Below are 23235 nucleotides of genomic sequence, written 5' to 3'. Positions count from 1 at the left end.
ATTTGGAATTTACATTAACATTTGATTCTGTTCTACTCCACAACGTTTATCTGACTGCTTTACTTCAATACTTTAGCTGAGATCAAATAACACGTTTACGACATAGAAACCATTTAATCAGAACAATAAGAATAGATATGAGACACATCGTTAGAGATTAAACTATCACAGAGCCTGGTATTAAAAGCAATAAAGGTACTTAAAGTATTCTACACGTGGTTGCTTTTGTGCTTTTTAAGTAAAAAAGGAAACTATCTGAATACCCCCCCTCCCCTTGATGAGACCAACGGGACCCGCTGCCGCGCCGATGCGCCATTGGGTGTCGCTGTGCGCGCTAAGTCTCCGCCGGCAGATGTGGTCCGACCGGACCCCATCACAGTCTGAAGTGTCAGATAGTCTTGTTAACACGTGAGATATTCGGTGTGTGGAAGAGCGTGAAGGCAGGGGGACACGGGGAGACGGAGGGCTGCGAAATTACGCGGACGAGAGGGTGTTTTTTTGGGGAGAGAGAGAGAAAGAGAGAGCTTTGGACTCGGAGGAAACCAGCGGAGCTCCTAATGAGGGAATGCCGAAAAGGAGAGCAGACACACGGGCAGAGCACCAGACATGAGTCCGAGGTAAGACTGTGATCCCGCAGAGAGGCAGGGGGTGGGTGTGGGTGGGGATGACATTCATGCAGCCGCCTGAGTGACGCGATGAGCGGCGTGTTGACTGGACTTCTGCGGCGACTTTGCGCTTTTACGCGCTTTAAAAGTCCTTTGGTTTTCGAGCCTCGTCGCCGTCCGTCACGTCAAAGCTCGAGCATCTGGATCATATGAGCACATCCGGCCTCGAGCCGATCTGATACAGCCACTTCGGCTGCATTAAAAACTGGTTGTTTTCTTCCAATGTTCAACCCTGACAATATTTAAATCCTCCAGGACGCTGAAAGTAAGAAAAAGCCACATGAATAAAACGTTCTTAATCATTTATTGGGATGCTGACTTAGATGACTGCATGCAAAAATATTAACGCAATTAATTTAAAGTGGGAAAGTGGGTTTTATTAGTTATGATCAGAATATTTGCACACCAACACATTTAAGGCTGGTTAAACATGAGGCCCTGCTGTGCTTGTGCACACGTCCCCATCAAGGTGACGTTTTATTTCACCCACAGCAGGTGTTTTACCTGAGAGAGGATTCATACACGTTACTTTATTTAAATAGTGCAATTAAAGAATATAGGAACAGCTTAAATACACAAAGGCTGTGGTGGATTTTGATTGAAGTTTGGCCTTGAGGGCGAAATTAAATTAAATATGGTTTTGTTTTGGAAAGGGGGGGGGGGGGGGGGGTCAGTGTAAGTCCTTGAAGATCCTGGACGTGAAAGTGAACAGTAAACCGGTTCTCTCCATCATTTAACTCTTCTCTAAAGTGCGAGTGCGCAGATCATAAATATGCAACATACATGCGCACGTACACACACACACACACACGTACACACACACACACACACGTACACACACACTCAGCGGCTGCCTGTCTCTTTAAGACGATGTGTTGAGAAGTTGAAGTCGGGGTCACTTGAAGTTCCTGCCCTCGATTTTACCTTTTAGTTTTATTATAGACTGACATCACACGGGGCGCTAAAACACTTAAGGCGCATAGAGGCTCCATTATCATCCCGGTGCGCGTTATTGCTCCGACTCAAAAATAGCTAAGGAAATTACTAGAAAAGAAAAAAAATAGGAGGAAACTGATGCTGTTTTTTTTTTATAGAAGGGGATGAGAAAGAGAGGAGAGGAGGGGCAGAGACAGAGAGAGGGAGAGAGGGAGGGAAGTGGGTGGGAGGACGGACCTAAGGAGCGACAAGAAATTCATATCAATTAATAATCATAAAAAAAGAGCTGGCAGACGCGCTCGGAAAACTGGCATGGTTTTTTGGAGGCTGGCAGTTGAAAGCTGAAACGTCAGATATGACTCCTCGACTGCTGAGATGATCATTAAGGGAGACTTAGATCGGATGGCAGAAGACGTCGGGCATGCAGGTAAGAGCTGATACGAGCAGAGCAGATCGATGCATCGCTTTTACCTATTAATTCATGTAAATGTGCAGCGCGTGCCCGAGAGGGATATATAGTTTTCTACTGAATGGTTGAAATATTACTATTTTATATCACGTAGCATTTTGCCTCGCTTTCTTCACCACTATATATTTTTTTAAAACGACAAGGAACTTTTTTTTTACGCATTTCATTTCGTTTTTTTTTTCCGAATAATTAATTAAACAGTTCCTTTATAAAAATCATTCTGGTTCAGTTTGATGTCGCTTTAAATCTTCAAATCTGCAAAATGTAAAAAAATAAATAAAAGTCACCACTTGAGTTGAGTTTAATTATTATTATAATGCAAAGGTTAAAGGGAACATCGAAATCTATAAAAAGGGGAACTTCAGCTTTTTAAGTAATAAATTAAATAAGGAAGCAACAGTAAAATCATAATCATGGTTATTAGATGAGGTAAACGCTGTGCGTAATAAATACAGTCACGACACATTAACGAATATTAAAGGTGATATTTTTAGTTTATGAATGCCCGGTTTCCTGCGGTTTCTACGTATTATCTGCGTGTGAAGCTGCTTGACAGCTCCGGAGACGCAGCAGCTGCGTGATGGAGACGCACAAAGCAGCTCGCAGCTCCTGTTGCTGGTTTCGGGCTCTTTCAGAGCAGATAAAGTGGCCTTTTTTAAACACTCCTTTCTCCTCCTCGTGATTCGGTTTATGCGCAAAAACGCAAACCGGATTAAAGTCTCGGACAGGACGACGCACTTAAACCTCCGGACTCAAGCCTCTCCTACAACAAACATGCTTTTTATAAATAAATATATAGCGTATGGATTTGGATTAGAAATTAGAAATAAAGGGTATTAAAATGGATGAATCTGCTGTGAAACCTGAACGCCATTAAATGCGATGAAACGCTTAATTATACGTGTTGATTTGCAAAATCACCCTGTGCTCTGCTCTTCCCACGCAGATCAAACATGCTTATTTTATAAATGTGTGCTGTTTTTTTTAGATTGCAGCAATCACACAGGAAACTGACGCTGACTAAACTGAACATATTCACCCATCATGAAGCTTCAGGAGTTTCTATAACTCAAATGTTCTTATTCATCACACATTTTTTTTAATTATAGAAAAACTACAGAAAAATATATTCTTGCTCATTTTTTGTTGCCTCACAAATTGAACATGGACTGCATGAAGTCAGATGGCTTCTATAATAAACAAGGCAGCAGTGAGCTGGGCAGCTAATTGAACTGAAGGGAAATAAAATGTCAACACAAGGGTTTCAGCAGACGTCTGTGAGTGTTTATGTGACTGCATGTCAGAGGTAAGACGCTCGGACAAAAAACACACGAGGACAGTAAATGTCCCTCTAATGCCATCGCCGTGAACTATACATCACCATCATGTGAGTCTCCTCAGCATGTTGGCGGCTCGTTAACAAGATAGATGGAGACAGCCGTGCGTCACAAGGACTCTCCTCTGAGGACTTCATGTGTCCGACCCGGATCCGGTTGAATTCAGACCCGTTTGATACAGCAGAGCCGTGAAAAGGAGCCGAAAACCCCAAAAAAGGCTGTGAATGCATTCAACGAGGAGGTCGTGTGCAGCAGGCTCGCTCGCTGACTCAAATATCGTTGCAATCGTTGATGGCTTCCTCACAGGATGCTGTGAGCTTACACATGCCCTCCAGATCAAGAGTTTTATAAAAACATGTTTTGCAGTGATCTTTAGCTTCCGTCAGAACGGCCGGCTCAGAGTTTTTAGAGCTTCTTATAAAGGCTCATTTAGATGACGAGAAGAGACTCTTATTGTGTCGATGGGAAACCCACAGAAACTGTTGCTACCACAATGACCAAAAAGATTATTTGTTGCATGCACAGCACATTGCAGGTGCACAGACGTGTTGGATTATGTGGGTTTAAATGTTCTGTAATAATTCATAGGAAAAAGGTTGATTGTGATGTAACGGCGCAGGGTGACGAGGCGCCGCAGACAGACGGGAATGTGCGTGCGAGGACGTGTCACCAACAGTAGAACCAGCAGCCAGAGAGCCAAACGCCACCTCGATGCAAACAGGGAGGGGGGAGTTCAGCGCGTTTAGGGCCTATTGCTCACATCAGCCTCACTTCTAAACACGTTTGATCTGGCCGACGTTGAAATTTATAGTCAAATATGAGCGTTGCGTAATCCAAGCCAGACAGAAACCAGAAGTGGAAACACTCTAGATGACAAGCGGGGGGACATGATGGAGCGTAGAACCACCTTCAACCTGTCCTGCTCGCCGCCTTCTTTTTAAATTCATAGCCTCTTTTGTTGTTTTTTAAAAAACACAGTCACAACCAGATAATAAGGAATAAATAGCATACAAATCAAAAAGGTGTAGATATGACAGCAGCTTACTTTTTTTACACGTTTGATGACATCTCATGCATGATCTCTAGCTGGATGTCTTTTTCCATTTCATCGGCGATGACGTGTCCGCGATGTTATCGGCCTGATGCTGAACATGCATTCCCCACCAAAAAACAAGAGCACACACACTTTTTAATCAGCAGAGCAGATAAAAGTTACGTGTCTTTTTTTTAATTTTTGTTCGGGATTCTGCAGAATTCCTCCGCCGAGGTTTATTTGACTTAAATTCAACCCCCCCGTTCAGCGCGTACAATGAATGAAATAAACAAGAAGTGAATGAGCTGGTGTCAGGAAGACCATAATCAGACGGATGACATGATATTTGTTTAGTAGCTTGTTTCCCATCACTGAGTCTAAGCCCTGAGGGAATAGTTTGAGGCGTTTAATCTCATAAGTAAACTATCCTCAGATGCCACTGGTTGGACAATACACGGCGTTTCATGCATGCAGCTCATGCAGTTTATTTTAGGCTTGATGGAACAATAAGTGTTGATATTTGAGTGTGTGTGTGTGCGTGTGTGTAGGTGTGTGTGTGCGTACGTGTGTGTGTGTGTGTGCGCATGTAGATTCCTGGAGCTCATCTCAATGTAAAAAAAAAAAAAGAATCTGAAACCATGTTGATTTACATCCCGTTCTGTCCCTGTTCCTTATATGACAGAAAGGGGAGCCGGAGTCTTTTTTTGGATGCAGGTTTATACCTGCTGTTCATCACACTTGTGAAACATTCATCCCTGGCTTTGTTTAAAACTCGAACACGGCCACTTCTGGAATACTTTATCAGGAAGCCAGTGGTTACAGAATTCATATCTGCTGTTCTCTGAATTTTTTTTTTCTTGCTTCTCACCACAGAGGAAATGAATGTGTATACTTCAATTTCTGATAATGAGACAAGCATCCAAACCGCTCACCTTCAGCAAAAGTTCACTACTGAGTGGCCTTAATGTGCACTTAACGGCATGTTCCCTTGCATGGAATATATTAATTAAACATTGTAAACTGAATTAGGAGTTTTCATGAATGTATGCAATTTTTAATTTTCTTTAAAGACTTTCAAATCTCAAATATGTACTTTTTATAGCCGGATGTGTAGATTCCTTTTCTAAAATGAATCAGTGATTATTCTTATGGTGCAAAAAAAAGAAAGAAAAAAAGACATGAATTGTGCTTTTGTTACTGAAATGCTGACTGCCGCATGATGTTTTACAGATATCTATTGTTGCAGGTGGCGGACTGAAGACGATGCTGGGTGCCATGGAAGTTCCAAGTCACGCGAGGGATCTCCTCCTGCAGCTCAACAGCCAGCGCACCAAGGGCTTCCTGTGTGATGTCATCATCGTGGTGCAGAACGCCCTCTTCAGAGCTCACAAGAACATTCTGGCTGCCAGCAGTCTCTACTTGAAATCTTTGGTGGTCCATGACAATCTAATCAACCTCGACCACGAGATGGTGAGTCCCGGGGTTTTCAGGGTCATTCTGGACTACATCTACACCGGCCGCCTTAGCGACTGTGACCCCGCTTCTCCCACTGAAACCAATCTAGGGGCCGTGTTGGCAGCGGCCAGCTACCTTCAGCTGCTCGACTTAGTGGCTTTGTGCAAAAAGAAGCTGAAAAGAAATGGCAAGTACACGCCCCGTCCAGGTCCTGCATTTCTGCCTTACCCAAAGATCGGGCCCAACAGCATGGGTTTAGGGAGTGGTGGCAGGTATAGGATTTCCACTCCTGTCATTCAATCCTGCCCTCCGGGAGGGATTTTGAATAGCCATGCAACCCGGGCATCACCACTAGAGGAGCTAGTTCCCCACCGACTGGCCATCCATGCCGGGGAGCTGTACGCTCCGACCTCCGTCCACGGCTCTCAGGTGTTCCCGTCCATGCAGGCGGCTCTGCCCGCTCAGCTCGGCCGCCCAGCCCACCCCGACAGGAACTGCTCCCCCAACTTCGGCCTTGACCTCTCCAAGAAAAGCCCCAACTCTCAGCACACGCCGTCCCACTCCCATCTGGCGAACGCTCACAACGACGAGGAGCGAGACGGCACTCTGAGCGGCCGCGCCAGTCCCCTACATGGGACCAACGGACGGGCCTTCCCCTCAGAAAAAATGGAGTCGACCGACCAGGGAAGCTCCCTCACTCCTCCACCTTTCTCCCATCTCAACCAGCCCCTCGGCCCACACCTCCCCCACCTGCATCGCTCCAGCTCCCAAGGCAGGGACCGCTACCCGTGCCCCCCAAGCCCCGACACCCCCACGGATGGTGGCGAGGCGGGCAGAGATATGGGCAACATCTACCGCTGGGTGAAACACGAGCCCCTGTCGTACACAGCCGAAGACGACGACGAAGACGAGGAGGAGGAGGAGGGGGGTGAAAACGGAGACCGGCATCACAACCACAACAAGGCCGGGGAGGAGAGCGAAGGAGGAGATGACAAGAGTGGGTCGGGCACAGAGGAGACGGGCAGCAGTGAAGGCCGGCCGTCCCCTTCCGGGCCGATGGGGAGGTTCCACATGCCGTACGACCCGGAGAGCTTCGGGGACAATCTGTACGTCTGCATTCCCTGTGACAAAGGCTTCCCGAGCTCGGAGCAGCTCAACGCACACGTGGAGACGCACACGGAAGAAGAGCTGTACGGCAACTCCGGCGGGGAGATGGGAAACAGCAATAGTGGCGGCAACAAAAACGTCAGCGCCAACACAAACGGTTATGGGAGCCTGAACAACAGCAACACTTTGAACAGTCTGTCCCACCTGGAGAGTAAGTCCGGCCAGGGTCTGGGCTCGGGGGGCATCGGGGAGATGATCCGACCCTACCGCTGCTCCTCCTGCGAGAAGTCCTACAAAGACCCGGCCACCCTGCGGCAACACGAGAAGACCCACTGGCTGACCCGGCCTTACCCCTGCAGCATCTGTGGCAAGAAGTTCACGCAGCGGGGCACCATGACGCGCCACATGCGTAGCCACCTGGGCCTCAAGCCTTTTGCCTGCGACTCCTGCGGCATGCGCTTCACCCGCCAGTACCGCCTCACCGAGCACATGCGCATCCACTCCGGGGAGAAGCCCTACGAGTGTCAGGTGTGCGGAGGAAAGTTCGCCCAGCAACGCAACCTCATCAGCCACATGAAGATGCACAGCAGCGGCGGGACGGCGGGGGGCCTGACAACGGACGGGAAGCTGAAGCTGGACTTTGCCGAGGGCATCTATCCTCTGAGTAAATACGCGGCGGAGCATCTGGGGCTGAAGCCGGAGAAGGCCAACGAGCTTCTCATCCAAGCCCAGCAGCAACTGGTAGCCGACGCGAAGGTCATGGAGAGCCTCTACCCGCTGTCCAAACTGGCGTCGGAGCATCTGGGCCTCACCCACGACAAGATGGACGTCCTGGGCCAACCCCTCCCCCCTCCCCAACAGGCCCTCTCCGAAGGCCGCACCATTGACCGCTACTCACCCAGCTAAGACCACGCGACCTGTATACATGCCAATCACCAATAGGTCTGTGTGCACACACACACACACTCACACAACTTGCAGTATTGTAAAGCCGTTCACCTCAACTCCATATCTCCTCTGCACCTCAGACTCAGGCCGAGAGGAGTCGGCCTGTTCATCATGCACACCAACAGACTCCAAAGTGCCTTTCTATGCATCTAATGTATCCTAAAGTCCTCCTTCACATTCGGAGCTCTGTGCTCTGGCCAAGAGACACTCACTCAAAGTACAGTATTTATGTACCAGAGTATGCAAGCAAACATTTAAAAGGAAAAAAAAAATGAAATCCAATGAGCCAAAGTGACAAATTGAATACCAAAAAAAGTGTTTTAATTTATTTTTGTATATGGTGAAATCCAAAGAGAAACTGTTGACCCCAAACCTGTGTATTATTAAGAATCATCTGTGTACAAAAAATAAATAAAGCACATAAAAGGTTCAGGGTTTCGGTCCAGACCCGAGTGGAACTTTTACCAAAAGAACTCTACTGGACGTTAAATGGGAGGATAAATATATATTTATATATATATTATTAATTGGGGGTACTGGACATTTTTTGTATCTCACTCTCCAGCTTCTCCAAATCGTGTTCCCATCAAGGAAACCACTGAACGATAAAAGCAATTGCTTCACAGCATTTTGGTAAAGTCTCCTCCGTTTTATTTTTAAAAAGTAACCCACTCCCCGTCACATACTTTGGGCGGATAAAGACTCATACTAAGTGATGTAGTAATGTTAGCTTAATCAGCCGTACACTCAGCTCGTAAACCCTTCCCTTGAGCTGAAACTTCCTTCGCATTTTCGACTTAACTTCCCTTTTCGCCTTTCGGTTGTTATTGAGATGCGGTAAGCACGGCCCTGTGATCTCATAGCTGGGACATGATTGCACATACCCAACTGATGACACACTAATCCCCCCGTTCACGAGGAGTGCAGCTTCATCTCATGGTGTAGACGAAGCATTTTTGGGTGTTGCCTCTGACGTTGTGTAATATTTACAATCGCGGACCGAAGCAGGAAAAAAATGCTGGGGTTGAGAGGACAACCGGGTCAGAATTAATGGCACAAAAAAAATCTTTAATTTTACTGTCAAAAGAGCAGCGGCGCGATGATTAAGTCGCTGACCTCACATTTGACCTCCCTTTCCCTGTAGTCTGTTGTCTGGGAGGCCTGCTACTGTTGACAGGCCAACGTGAGCTCAGCCCTTTGCCTTAGGAAGCACTCCTCTCTCTCACACACACACACACACACACACACACACACACACACACACACACACACACACACACACACACACACACACACAGAGAGTGAGCTGCTAATCTGTCCGCGATATGAACACAAGGAGGTTTTTCGGGGCCTTCCAGCGGGCGAGCAGCACGCCCCAGCTGCTGTGCCTCAGTAATCCCTGTGAAATCTCACTTTCTCCCGCTGCTCGCCGGCGTGATGTCCCATTTCATGCCTGCCATCGTACCCCTCTGATCCACTTATTAACGTCCGAGCCGAGCGAACGCCCCCCCCCTCCCCCCCTTGCTGGTATAGAAACGTGGAAAACAAAGAGTGACATATTCCTGTGTTGGGCCGACCAGCCTTGAACACACAAGAGCACTTAGAAAGGTTGTGAGTTGACGGCACATTTTTTTTACTTTTAAAATGTTTATTCCAACAAAAAAAAAAAAACATGCTGGCCTTTTCCTTTTTTTTTTTTAACTGGTCCTTGATTCAGATTTAAAAAAATGCCTGACCACTATAGTGCCAATGCCAACCTCAGTGGGTGAATGTGAAGACTAAAGCCATAAATACACTGTGATAGACGTGGTGAATCTGAAAGGCTTTAAAAAGAAAACAGAGACAATGTGCCTGACCTTTGGGATTGTTTTTTTCTTCTTCTTCTTCCTTTTTTTTTTTTAGATGCAACAATAATTTAAGGGCTTCTTCTCTGTAGCATATGATCATATCAAATGTTTTCTGTCACTTCCTTTTTCTTTTTATTCTGATTTGAACTGAAAGCAGCGCACGTGAAACTGGTGCTTACCTCAGGACTGAACCCAGCGTGGGGACGCTAAGCTTTACTAAGCCTTTTTTCAAATTACAATGTCAACACACACTTTTTTTTATTTTTTTTTATTTTCTTATTAACAGGGCAGTTGTCCTGTGTTAAACCTGTGGTTATTTCTGTGTTTATACATTTGTTTGTTACAGTTTTACGGACGAGAAATAACATGTGATATTAACAATGTTGTTGTTGTTTTTACTTTTACTATGCGGTATACATTTTCTATTGTGTCGTCCTCAAAGAGGCTTGTGTCTGTCTGACCATTTGTTATTACACGAGGCAAAGTCATTTTGGTGGCATCTTAACCGGCTCTTTGTGAATTTAACAAAAATGCACTCCACGATGGCATTGATCTTCGGAAAACGAGTCTTTTGAAACTTCTCCATCAGAAACGATGCATCCTCAGTACTTCCTTTAACAGGCGAGCAGTGGCGAGTACAAAAACCAGCCTCATATTTACTCCAGAGGTTGGTGAACTTCAGTCAGACTGAGGCCAGACGTGCACGCAGGAAGTCGGCTCTTTTAGTTTAGCTGCAACGAATAAAAAGCTTAAATTAAATATTAACAGTGACAACCTGCTCAACGTGCTAAAAGAATGTGGGAAGCGACAGTCGTGGGAATTTCAGTCCCCTCGCTCCTTCTCATTCACTAGTTTAAATGAAAATCTGTCTCCTCCTTTCCCCTTCCATGCACCATTAAAATAACACAAAGTTGTTTCCACTGTCACTCCAAATCTGTGCAGGAGGGAAAAGAGCGAGATAATGGCTGAAGGTTTCTGGAGGATGTGCGACGTTAAAGAAAAAAGGAGGTGGGGGGTGTTTGCACGTCGCCCCGGTGCCATTCGAGCGAATGCAACAGGGGCCGTTAAAAGGCATGTCCTGGGAATAGGGGTCGGTGTGAAGGAGAAGAGCTGAGGAGCAGGAAGTGAACTCTTGGCTGGCGCGCTGTGTTGAGCAGGATGTGCCGTGTGTTTCTGCTCAGAGGCAGATAGAGAGGGACGAGAATGGGGAGGGAGAAGGCAGAGCGCAGCGGGGTGGACGCGAGCCATTGTCTCGCTATGAAAGCCTGTTCGTACTTCTAAAAAACCCTCCATTCAGAAACGAGCGGACTGTATCTTCTCCTTTCCTTCCCCTGCTGGCTCTTTGGGAACAGACCTCTGCTCAGTATCATGGCGATACCACATTGCCGGGGCTTTAAAGGCCGCGCGGCGGAGGAAGACGTTCTGTTACAATTTGAGGATGTTGTGGATAAAAAAAAAATTGTTTGGCATCCTTTTGGTCGCAGGAATGTTTTTCCTTTATTCCATTTACATAAAAATAATACAATTGGTAGGTTATCAATATAAAGGGATAGATTTTTTATTTTTTTTTAAACTGTCAGTATTTCTTTATTGCTCTGTGGTTGATTCATTTAGTAAAATTACAAAAGTCTTGTTTCAATTTGCTGGTGTAGCCACTCCCCCCCTGGGGGCTTATTGCCATATGCCTCCGCTAATGTAATTTATACGAGACAGCTACCCAGAAAACCCTCGTCACCAAAGTGGTTTTGATGAAGATGTTCTGAAAGTAATAAAACGAGGCATTTAACACAATTTATTAGTTGTATTAAATGAGATATTCAAAATGAGAGATTATTCCTTTTTTTAAGGCCATTCCTTTCTAATGTTGTTATGGCAACCGTCCCGGGCCCCGTAATTTTTATAACACTAACAGTATAGAAGTAAAGAAAAAAAAAGCGTCTAGATGAGCTCCAGTGCACCAAAAAAGGGTTTAGATTTAAGGTTAAAAAAATGCCGAGCACGCCTCTAAGCTTTCTACCAGCATCGGCGGCGGCCGAGGTCACCTGTGTGACTTTGATGTGAATCATTCCCCACTTTTGACGTTAACAGTATTTCCTGATGCATGCCAAAAAAAAAAAAAAAAACCTGAAGCATTCAGCAGACGATCTTCGTACTTTCCACACCGAGCGAGTTGAGCTTCTCACCAACGTTGACTTTGCCTCGTTATGAAAGCCATCAAATGTGGAGAGCAGACATGCCACTATCGTCCAGTGTACATATTTCTGTTTATGAGGACTCGTTTCAAATGTAAGCTACAGCCAAACAGTATCAATAATCCAGCCTTGATTTGGCGTCGAGACCAAAACAAGCCTTTAAAGTCAGCCGACACAGATGTGCCTTCAGTATAGCGAGTGTTGCCGACTCTGCAATAAGCCGTCTGGTGGAGGTGTCCACGCGGTGCACCTGTCCGGACGCCTTCCCCCGTAGGCCACGTCCAACACAGACATTTGACACTTTCGAGTCTTTATTACAAGCAGCTGCTTTACATTTATTTCCCCAAACTGCACTTTTCTGGAAAAATCATCGTATTGTGATTATTTTTTTATTACTCTTATGATCCCCTAGAAGTCCCACAATTGCCTTTTTCCTCTGGCACTTTGCTCTTTTTCAGCTTCCCCTCCTCTTCCTCCCTGCAGCGGCGACTCGGCCACGCTCGTTCACCGCCCCGTTACCTCGGAGCGCCGCTCCCCCCCCCGTCCCCTCTTCTACACTCGACACAAACCGCTGACCCACAGCGCCCGCCGCCTCCCCTCCTCTCTCCCATGATCCACTTACTTCCAGCTGTTTTTCATGCAGAAGAAGACAGTTGTCTAAATGTTTATGTGAGGAGCTACTTTCTTTTTCTTTAAGCCCCCCGATCAATTTCCAAAATGAACTTTGTGGCATGTGTTAAAATACAGCAGATGACGGGCCAAATGAAAAAAAAAAAAAAAAAAGACGAAGTCTGACATCGTTATTGTATTCTGATCCTCGAGCCAAGAAAACGGCTTACAAAGGGAGATTAAAGACAGCACATCGTTGTAGAGGAAATGCAGAATAATGTGAGGGGAAATGTTCGGGGGGAAAATATGCACAGAAAGATGCCAGTAAAGTAAACATGTATGAAATTGCACAATTGAGCCGGGGCCCTCGGCTGCACCGGCCAAGTCATGCACTGAGATGGAGAAGGAGGAGAAGTTCGGAGCCCCGAGAGGAAAAGAAGCAGAAACGGAGAGAAAATAGTCTGTGCTTGATTGTCACAACTTTCAGTAAATCACAAAGAAAAACTGGCTGCTGTGTGAGTTTCCTCCCCCTTCTCCCCCCCCCACGCCTTATTCTGGTATTCCCTCGTTTAGGAAATTATCTTGTGAGGAAATGAAGTTTTGCCTTTTTTATTGTTGATGCTCGGTCATTGTCAAGCTTGTTTTTTTTGTTTTCCTTTAATGTTAATGTTCATGTCAGCGTGCCCTCAGAGATGTCATCCTTTTTTCCAGACCTCACAATTATCACCCAATCAGCACACGACCCACAGTAGGCTCTTTGTAGTTTAACTGGGAGGCGGAGGGAGGGATGGGGGGTGTTCTGGCTGCCGGTGTCGTCTTCCATCTGTTTAGCTTGGACCTCTTGTTTCTGTCTCTTACCTTGAACACATACAAGACGGACTAAGTGGACTTTGGCTTGAATCTTTTGTCGTTTACAGTGTTTCTGCTCCAAAAGTTTAAAGTCAAACGACAAATAGTGAGTGAAAAGGACGGAAAAACAAGCAGGAATTTGAATTTGAGAAAAAGTTGAGTCCAGGAGATTTGATGTGATTGGATATTTCACCAAAAAATAGTGGCGAACACACAGCTGGATGGCAGACCGCTGCTCCCGATTAGATCAGATTTAATTTGGCTTCCCCCCCGCTCCGTTTGGAGTGTCGCTTCTTGTAAAGAAAGCCATTATTAAAAGAAAAAGGTGATTCCACTGACGGCTTCCACCCAACACACACACTCAAAAAAATCTGTGCCAAAAATGTTACAGAGCCTCAGGGTCCTCACACACACACACACACACACACACACACACACACACACACACACACACACACACACACACACACACACACACACACACTTATTCTGGTTTTGGAACGAGGTTATGTGTAGAAATGATGGATTATGATCTGATGAAGATCACTGTGACGTTTGGAGGTGGTTGTACCCGACCGGTTGGGAGTTCAGCAGTAACACAGACTGCCACGCAGACAGCAGTGGAGATGGAAAAGAAAAGAAAAAACACGACAGAACATACATCACTAATTTACAATGGAAATACATTTTTTTTTTTTCAGTGGAAGATCTTATTCCAGCAGGCATGAACGGCACATCAGTAATGTCCAGCATTTCATACAATTAAAAGCAATACGTCAAAAAAACCCAAACCAAAACAGTATTTTTTTGGCATTTCATTGTCAATATTTTTTGCTTTAGAGAAATGAATGTATTTATTGCATGTCAAAATGTTTTTATAGTTAATTCTTTTGTGTAAATTTCAATTGTGGGTTTTTATAAATTTCATTTAATTATGGTGTCTTGATAAAAAAAATCATGTTGATAAGGCTTTTACTTTTTTTAAAAGCCAATGTGAAAAATGTCATGTTTGTTTTGTTTGTTACTATACTCAAAATCAACTTGGCAATAAAGTGAATTGCATAACGGATTTACGAGGAAATGTGTTATTTATTTACTATTCTTTTTGCACATCCAATTCAAATCCAAATAATTATACGTAATAATTCAAATAATGAAATCCTTCATCGATTTAACTATTGTTCAGATGTGATAACTGTGATATTTTCTTGAATTTAATCAAAGTAAAAATGACATCAAAGCTTTCGTATCAAAGCTTTAGCATACAGCGACCATTTGTGTTTTTGACACATTTACCGTGTTCGATATGGGTTTCACATGAAAAAGAGAAATGAGACAAAAGACCACGATCGAAAACCGCTTCACACCGACGGCGACCGCAAAAGACGAGCAACTCATTTTCCGATAATGCATTCGCCTTCGACTTTATGTCCTCCAATACGGAGACATGTGAGTGCCTCATTTAAGACAGAGAATTTCAAATGAATCTCATACATCACACACAGTCCACATGCAACAATGAACAGATCCATTACTCTGTCAGCAGGAGCAAAGCCAGCCAGCCAGAGACACACACACACACACACACACACACACACACACACACACACACACACACACACACACACACACACACACACACACACACATCCTTTTCCACTGTGTGAAAATCACCTTATTATCACCAGCACGTAAGAAATAGTGCCTTCCAGATGTTTGATATGAATCAAGCAACTTGCCACAAAATTACCGCCTTGACATGAAACAAATTAGCATTTTCTTTCTTCCTCTCTCTCAGCTGCTGTAAATCATCAACCTGAACTGGAGGTGTATTCATCAGGTGTGATGAACTCATCCGTTTTCACTGAGTTTTATTGTTGTGGCCATCATACTGTGTCTATTATCAAAAACTCAAAAGTCCACTCACAAACCTTTTCCAGAACTTTCAAGATAGCGAGCGTTTCCAAGGTCAGGAATTAACTTGTCATGATCTTTTCTATCGGTGATGAGAACATCGTGCTCGCTAAATTCATTGCAGAGATCTCCATGGTGACATCACTACAATGAAGTCCAAGACGATCAGATAGCTGGCGAACAGGCCAACAGTTCAGACAGATTATCTGAACCACTTTATATTCGGGGCTCCGGTGGGTGGGGCTGCGTGTTGCTTCAGGCAACTTCGCTGCAATACCGCGAGTGGCCACTGGAAGTCGTATTCAGATCTTATTAGCCAACGTAGAAGTGCCTAAAAGTTGTAGCTCCAAAAGCCACTCAATACCAGGAGGCAACCTCCGGTTCTGAAAAGTGAAGTTTAAGTGCCTAAAACTTGCATTGTCTTTGCTGAACACCAGGGGGCGACTGCAAAAAGAAGTCTGATTGCATAGCCCAACTTTACAGCAGAAATACACATATTTACAGCTGAACGTGGGGTGAATTTGATATAAATCACCCGTTTAAATTATATTGAGGCATTCATTGAGACATAATTGACGGAGTGGCCGCTGTGAGTGACACAGCTGGGAGTCAAGACTGTGATGTCACTGCCAAGATGGCCACCCACTTTGAGCTTCACTATTCAGAAATCTACGGGTGATGTCACAGAGACTACTTCCATATTTTATACAGTCTTGCACAGCCGTTTATACTTTGAGAAGGAATTCATCACAGCAGCAACTACTTTATCTCCGTGGCGATGATTACGAGATAAACAGTAGAAATACGCCGTTCGTGTTACGTAAGCTACCGGGAATGTTTGCACGCATATATTTGACAGTAGATGATGTTTTGTGTTGCAACAAAAGTTGCGTCTGGTTGATTTTTTTTGCCAGGTGAATGATTATTCATTACTTATTATTATAATCATTCATTATTTTTTAATGTTGGTTATGGTAAAAAAAAACCTGCTTTATTAAATCGGTTTTGAAATGTTCATTGATACAAGCTGCTTAAATATGATACGTTAAAAAAACGAGAAAAAGAGAGGTTTGAAAACTATAACTTTGTTGATCCTGAAGCTTTTGCTGAGGCGCATATGAACCAGATTATTAATCTGTAAATTGTGATGTTTATTCTTTCTTCCAAAGAAGTTTGACGACCCTGAGAGTTTGTTTGAAAAGTTGCTGGTGGTTTTTTTCCCCCCGTCAGACCTCGTAGCGACGTGCTCCGATGACGATGTACGCTTTTTATTGGTTTAAAATTAGCTTGTAAAACTGGCTACTTGTGAAACAATCCAGTCGTATACGTGTCATCTCTCAACTCCCGACTCCAGGTCTGAAGTTGCTGATCGGGACTGTAAGCGACGGGCAGCGCATGGAAAATTTAAATCTTGGCCCGGATATCCGCTGGAGCCACAGAAATATCGCCTCCTTTGCCCCCCGAGAGGCTTATCTGTCGTCAGACCCGACAGCTGATGGGTTTCCGCGGTGACTTTATCATAACCCGTAGAAAAGATGGCTAAAAGCCTCCAAGAGAGGAGCTCACACTGAGACACCAGCAGACCTTCTGACAGCAGGCATGCCTCCAACCTGCCGTGTCCTGCCACTCGGAGGCATCGCATATTAAATGACAAAGGTCTGAGGTGTCTGGTGTCGGGCACCGGGTGCCCTGGGTCAACCTGGTAATGAAATGTAGACTTTTTATTCCTGTTTATATGTTGAACGCGAATGCTGTGTTTGCTCAGGGACGGAGTAATAACCCTTTCCAGGATGTGAGCCGTGTTTGCTGGGCGAGACCCTTTTTCACCCTGAATTGGGAATACGAAAGCGTGCATAGATAATCAGCGGGTTTTCCAGCAGACTGGAAGTTTGCGTAACCTGGTGCTTCAGATGTAGAGTGGATGGGACATGAGAAGGGCAAAGGTGTTGACTGCAGAGTCATTTAAAAACTCTGCAGGACACACAGACGCCCTGAAGTGACTCAGCTGTCAGCACTAAAGGAGAGAGATTAGGAAGTGTGAGTTCACATGTGTAAGAAGACAAGTGTATCGTCATATAAAGAGAAAATCCATTTTGGACATTCACTTCAATTCCAGGAAGCATTTAAAAAAAACAAGATTTCTGCGAGCTCCTGGTGCTATTTTCAGTATCACATCGTCATATCAAGAAAAAATAACCCATCGTTCAGTTTCTCTAGAAACTGTCAGAAAGGTCGCAGCTTTTAAACATTTAAAAAGAAGTTTCAGTAACTGTTTCATACAAATGTGAAGGTGGGCTCGTTCAGCAATGACCATGAGGGAGATAGGACGAGTCCTCTTAATTTCCTGCTTCTCTGTTTTTCCTCTCCCGAGTTAAATTTCCAACCGATAGCGTCGTTTTCCTCCGTCATTCACATCTCAGTCAGCTGACTTTTGTCAAAACATTGAACCAACTGGATCTTACACAATTATTGTTTAAAAATGACATCCTCTGATCTAATATCTCCCTTTGAAATAAAGTAACATTAGAGTTTAAACAATCCAAAAAAGTAGGAAAAACAGATGGGGGAAGTATCACTTTCTGTTCGACTTTGAGCACGACATATGCAGCAGATTTGGGAGACTAAATGTATTTAAATATTTGTGACAGATTCAAATAATATCCACTTTCTGTAACTGTAGTTTAAATTCTCTGCTACGTGATTTAAAAAAGTCCTACATTATGTTTTTTTGATTAGCAAAACAGACAAAATGCACATTAATATATGTAAACTATTGTATCGTATTATGTGAATTAAATTAGTGTTAATGGCTTTCTGATTGCTGCAGTGTCATTTTTGGGTTTAAATCTTCTACGATGATCACAATAGTTACAACTGATCATCACTTGAACCTACTGAATGTGTCCAAAGGTTTAAGTTTGAGTCTTAGGTGAATGTGTTGCTTCTACAAACGACTGTCTATTTTCTTTAAACCTAGGCTGGGATGAGACGGTGCCATAGGCCAGAGAGGAAGTGCTGTGTAGATTTAGGTTCCCAATCAAAGAAAACACTAAATACAGGCATCTAAGGACACAACTCATTCCTTTAAAGGGAGTGTGTGTTGGTGCAAAGAACAAGGCCACAGTTTAATTTGGTTTAGCGAGAGAGAGGGGAAAACAGAGAAGACAAAGAAAAGGTCCGTATAAATGGCCGTCTTCGTGACCTTTGCATGTTGTGTCTCACGCTATGTTTTACAGTCTCCCTCCTCCTCCTCTTCCTCTGCCTGTCTATCCCACCTCAGCTACATTTCACTGCTTAAGATTCCCACTGAATGGAAAACAGCTGGTCCGAGGACTGCCAGAGCACATTATGCCCAATTCTTCAATGAATTCCCATCTACCTCTCCCCTCCTCCTCCTCCTCCTCCTCCTCTGTCCAGTGTGCTCCCTTGCTCCCTGTCCTCATTTAAGGTGGGGCCCGACAGCTGAAAACAAAAGAAAAACAGCCTGCATGAGAACATGATTCTCACCCACATATGGTATTCTCTCTCTTTCACTTTCTGTGAATTTGTTTCCCAACATTAACTCCCTGGCGATACGCTGGTGTTATGGCTAGTTCTGCTTTCTGACAAGCTGAACAACGTGGAGATATAATGCAGCTGACCTGGCAGCCAAGTATGCATATCGTTAAGTAATGTGTCAGCCTTATTACTTCCCCCCCTCCTCATACTCAACGTGGTTCACCTGCTGGGCTAAATGTGAAGAGAGAACCTGCGTTTCTTAACAACAAAATAATTTAAAACAAAAAAAAACATTGTAGAATTAAGGTTTTTGAAGTCAACCACAAAACTTAAACGCCTGCCTAGGTGTCGATTAAGAGGAAAGCGCTGGCGCTCGGTGGTTTTGGCAGCGTCACAGGAGATGAAACCTAGATTTCGAGAGAGACAAAGACGGCTTGAGAAGCGGCACAAGGTCAAGAGAAGTACATATACGAGGAGGAAGTATTGCTTCAGCCGACACTGGAGGGGCCTGGGTGACAAATTGGGTGTATGTTGTGGGTTATGTGTGTTTGCGTGTGCCAGTGCAATATCCTGCCTGCAGATTGACTAACATGTGGGCACCTGCCCTGACAAATCCACCCATCCTGTTTCTCTCCACTCGCACAATGCACACACTCTTTCTGCCACTGCACATGCTTTATCAGGCATAAAAAATGCAAATTAAATATTAAAAAAACTGCCTTTTTGAGCACCAGGACACCAAAACACCCATAAACCAACCTTGAGCATATGAGTTAAACTTTCCAGAAACCTGGTGTTTCATACCAATAGAAACTGGTAGGCCTACAGGAGTTTTTTTTTTTTTTTTTTGTCACAGTTGCTGGAAGCAAACAGGGGAGCAGCACACACGGTAAACCAGACAGCGACTTCACATCATAAAGCTTGCACATCCAGCACAGAGGAGCGCAGCGGCCAGACAAGCCTGGACAAAGTTGCGTGGCCTTGGGGGAGAGGGGCTGACGGCCAGCCTGGCTGGGCAACACACACACACACACACACACACACACACACACACATAAATACACGCAGCCCAAACATTAGACGCAATAATGAGATCTTTATCTATCAAGGGGAAGGTAGAGAAAGCCTTTAAACTGCAGGTCTGGAGGGGGGAAAAAGTTGAAGAAACTAATGAGCTGGCATGCAAACAATTGCAGTTCACAAGGTGAGTGTGTGTTCCTGTGAAGACACACACATAGGCTCTGCACGTTACAGCCTATGAAAGTTGTGACCTTTGCCTCACCGAGAGTGACTTCATGTGAAAGCGTTGGCAGCGAGGTGTGCTCTCCGTATGACACAATGTGCGAAGGTGAGACCGCTGGATCTGTTGCTGGAGCGTCGGCTCCATTGTGTTGGGTGACGCACTCTCAGGCAGAGACTGAACCTGAGCACAAATACGTGTGTGTGTGTGTGTGTGTGTGTGTGTGTGTGCTTCCTTGTGCCACCGAATAGTGAAAGTCACTGAGCCGTTAAAAACAGGGTGTCAATTACCTTCTTAGCGTGGAGCAACACACTTAAAAGCAGTCCATTAGTGTTCTGTTCGGTTTGACAAGAGGAAATACATTACTGAGAGCTTCATCACTCTCACTGTGTGTGTGTGTGTGTGTGTGTGTGTGTGTGTGCATAGATACTCGCGCTCTAAAAGGTGAGAAGAAAGCAAGGGTGTGGTTTCTATACGTCTTTGCGTCTGTTCATGAGCGTGCCGTTTTATACGTAAACAAAAAATATGTCTTTTTTTAGTTTCTTACTCAAAACAAGTAACAGATAGGAGGAAAGCTGTGGCACAGATGGTCAAGTGGGTTGTCTGTTAATGGTCGGTGGTTTGATTCCTGGTTCCTCCTGTACACATGTTGGCAATATCCTCGAGCCAACGTTGCTCCCCGTGTGGGTGAGAAAAAAACAAAACAAAAAAGATTGAATTTCCAGTGAGAGTGTGTTGTAAATGCACATGTGGCACGGGGAGGTTTACTTGGAAGACGACATGTGTGTGTCATCCAGCTCTAGATTAGAGCCCCATTAGCCTCAGTGGCTGGTCGGCTGTTTAGGCCGAGTGTAAACACAGAGAGAGGGATGGTCCGACGTCTTCGTCTCCATCTTCAAACCCCCAGATAACACTCGCAGAAACACACACTTACACACACACAACATGTCTGGAGAGTCAGGGTTCTCTATGCCATGTGTGTGTGTGTGTGTGTGTGTGTGTGTGTGTGTGTGTGTGTGTGTGCTGAGCTCTGGTGTCTATTGTGAGAACGCTTTGTGGATTGCTCTCATGCCCTCCACTGGCATCATCCTCACTTCCTGTACCAGCTGCAGCTCGTCTCCCCTCCTCTTTATGTCTCTCTTCCTCTTTATTGCTCTCTTCAGGCAAATCGTATTCTTCTTTCATTCCCACGATCGCATTATGAAAAAAAAAGTGTATCAGCTGAGTCACGAGCAGATCGCTATCAGCTAAAATATGATCGGTACGGAAAACTAAAAGCAACTTCAATCTGTCAAAGATATATCTATATATATATATATATATATATATATGATATAGAAGCAAATTAGTAGAGGAGACAAATGAAAGAAACATGAATGAAGTGTCTCAGTACAGTTTGGGCAAAGACACTATAAAAAAGATGAGGCAATGGTTTGAAATTTACACCTCCTGTCTCCTAAGTGGGCAGATCCCCCCCCCACACACACACACACACACACACACTTTGTTTTGGAAGTGTTGTAAAGGTTGAGTGGATGGAAGAAAGCATATTGCATTAGCATAATGTATTTGTATGTCATTTTGCTAGATAAGAGCACAGCTGACAGAAACGTTGGTTGGCAGATCTCTAACGATGTTAAATCTCTCCTGATTGGCTGACTATGGAGCAAAAGAATCGATGGAGTTAACAGACCTGGGACCTGCCGCTAGTCTCCTAAAAGGGGCGGGGCGGTGGCGAAACCCACGTGACACCGAGGAAACTGACTCTCAGCCGGCCGACTCCTTTCTCAACAGCTTCATTGTTTGCGTAAATTTATATATTTATTTTACAATTCTCTGGAAATCTACAAGAGGAACTAAAGACCGTTTTCAAAATGATGTTCCCTTATTTGATGTGTTAATGACACGGGTAGTAGCAAATACATGGTTCATAAATCTGCTCATAGGGGTTTAATTGGGTTGAGATTCACGTTGCTTTCATGCTAGATCACTCTTTGTTTCCTGTTTGGAAGAATCTGCATTCATTCTGTGAAATTTGCTTTCTGAAAATGAGATAAGAAGCCACCAGCCTCCAGCGCACTGTAAATATGAAACCCCAAGTCAGCATCTGGTTAGCTTAGCATGAGATAAGGCTGGAAACAGAGGCTCTGTTCAAAAGTGAAAAACGCCATCTACCCACCAGCACCTCTAAAAATCACTACTTATTAATAATACTTTTGTTTGTTTAATGCATGAAAAACACAAAGTGTAAAAACAACAACTTGTGGTTTTACGGGGGTTAAGTGCCAGTCTACTTCTGGGCCGGATATTGCCACTATTATACTTAAGTTAAACAAATAGTGTGTTAATTAGTGAGTTGTAGAGGTGCTGGTATGCAGTCGTTTTGTCACCTTCAGACAGAGCCAGTCCCCCCCCCCCCCCCCTCTAGTCTTCATGCTAAACTAGGACTAGGGTCCATGCATCAAGTATAATACATTTCAGTGGTTTAAGGGTATTGCCTAATTTTATTGTCCGACTTGGAGAGAAAACTACTATTTTTCCATGAATTTCCCCCCATAGGTAGCTATAGAATCCAGTTAGCGAGAAAAACCAGTTGGGACATAGCACAGGACACTATGCACATCATTTCATAAATCTGACTTTGTATGATATCTGTTGGGGCCATAAATTAAGGCTGTTTATCTCTGTTGCATATGTTTAGTTCCCGTGGGTGGCAATGGAGAATCGTGTTGCAAGTCATCTCTGAATCAGACACAGCAGGAACCTGTCAGCCTGTAATCACGGGGGGTTTGCACGGTTTTTACAGCCTTGAAGTTATTTTTCTGCAAAGTGAATTTCTGTATTTAAAAAAAAAAAAGGGAACCTCACCCAGACGTTCCCTTCCGGGTGATGACGTCTTTCTTTTGTGCCGACGTCAGTCAATTTTGTAGGGTGATCTTTAATATATTAAATGAATTAATTAAAATGCAAACAATGTTATATTATTTACGTCCAAATGAGTCAAGATCACAAACCCTAGGACGTGAATAAGTTCATGGATCTGACATGTCAAACCAGTGTGTGTCAGTAAGTCAAACACTGTGCAGACCCACAAAAACCCCTAAGATGTGAAATAGGTGACGTGTTTGTAAACCCC

General features: G+C 44.4%; 1 protein-coding gene across 4 annotated transcripts; it reads left to right on the top strand.

Moving 5' to 3' along the window:
- The first annotated feature begins 375 nt into the window (after positions 1-375).
- On the top strand, positions 376-14232 carry hic1 (hypermethylated in cancer 1). 4 transcript variants are annotated; one of them, XM_084020309.1, is made up of 2 exons: positions 376-617; positions 5687-14232. In XM_084020309.1, exon 2 carries the CDS (start codon positions 5704-5706, stop codon positions 7906-7908), a length of 2205 nt encoding a protein of 734 aa, XP_083876435.1. In that variant the 5' UTR covers positions 376-617; positions 5687-5703; the 3' UTR covers positions 7909-14232. The 4 variants fall into 4 exon arrangements, with proteins under 4 accessions (XP_083876435.1, XP_083876432.1, XP_083876434.1 ...); XM_084020306.1 differs by having other exon boundaries at positions 5671-14232; XM_084020308.1 differs by lacking the exon at positions 376-617 and adding an exon at positions 1889-2028 and having other exon boundaries at positions 5671-14232.
- The last annotated feature ends 9003 nt before the right edge of the window (positions 14233-23235 follow it).

Source organism: Eutrigla gurnardus (assembly GCF_963514095.1).
Source record: "Eutrigla gurnardus genome assembly, chromosome: 10".
Lineage (NCBI taxonomy): Eukaryota > Metazoa > Chordata > Actinopteri > Perciformes > Triglidae > Eutrigla > Eutrigla gurnardus.
Note: the sequence above shows the minus strand (reverse complement) of the source record. Positions and strands in the feature narration are given on the sequence as shown.

Coding starts and splice junctions, on each gene's coding strand:
- hic1 (XM_084020306.1), top strand. CDS start 558: ATGAGGGAATGCCGAAAAGGAGAGCAGACACACGGGCAGAGCACCAGA. Junction 618..5,670: donor GCACCAGACATGAGTCCGAG/GTAAGACTGTGA, acceptor GATGTTTTACAG/ATATCTATTGTTGCAGGTGG.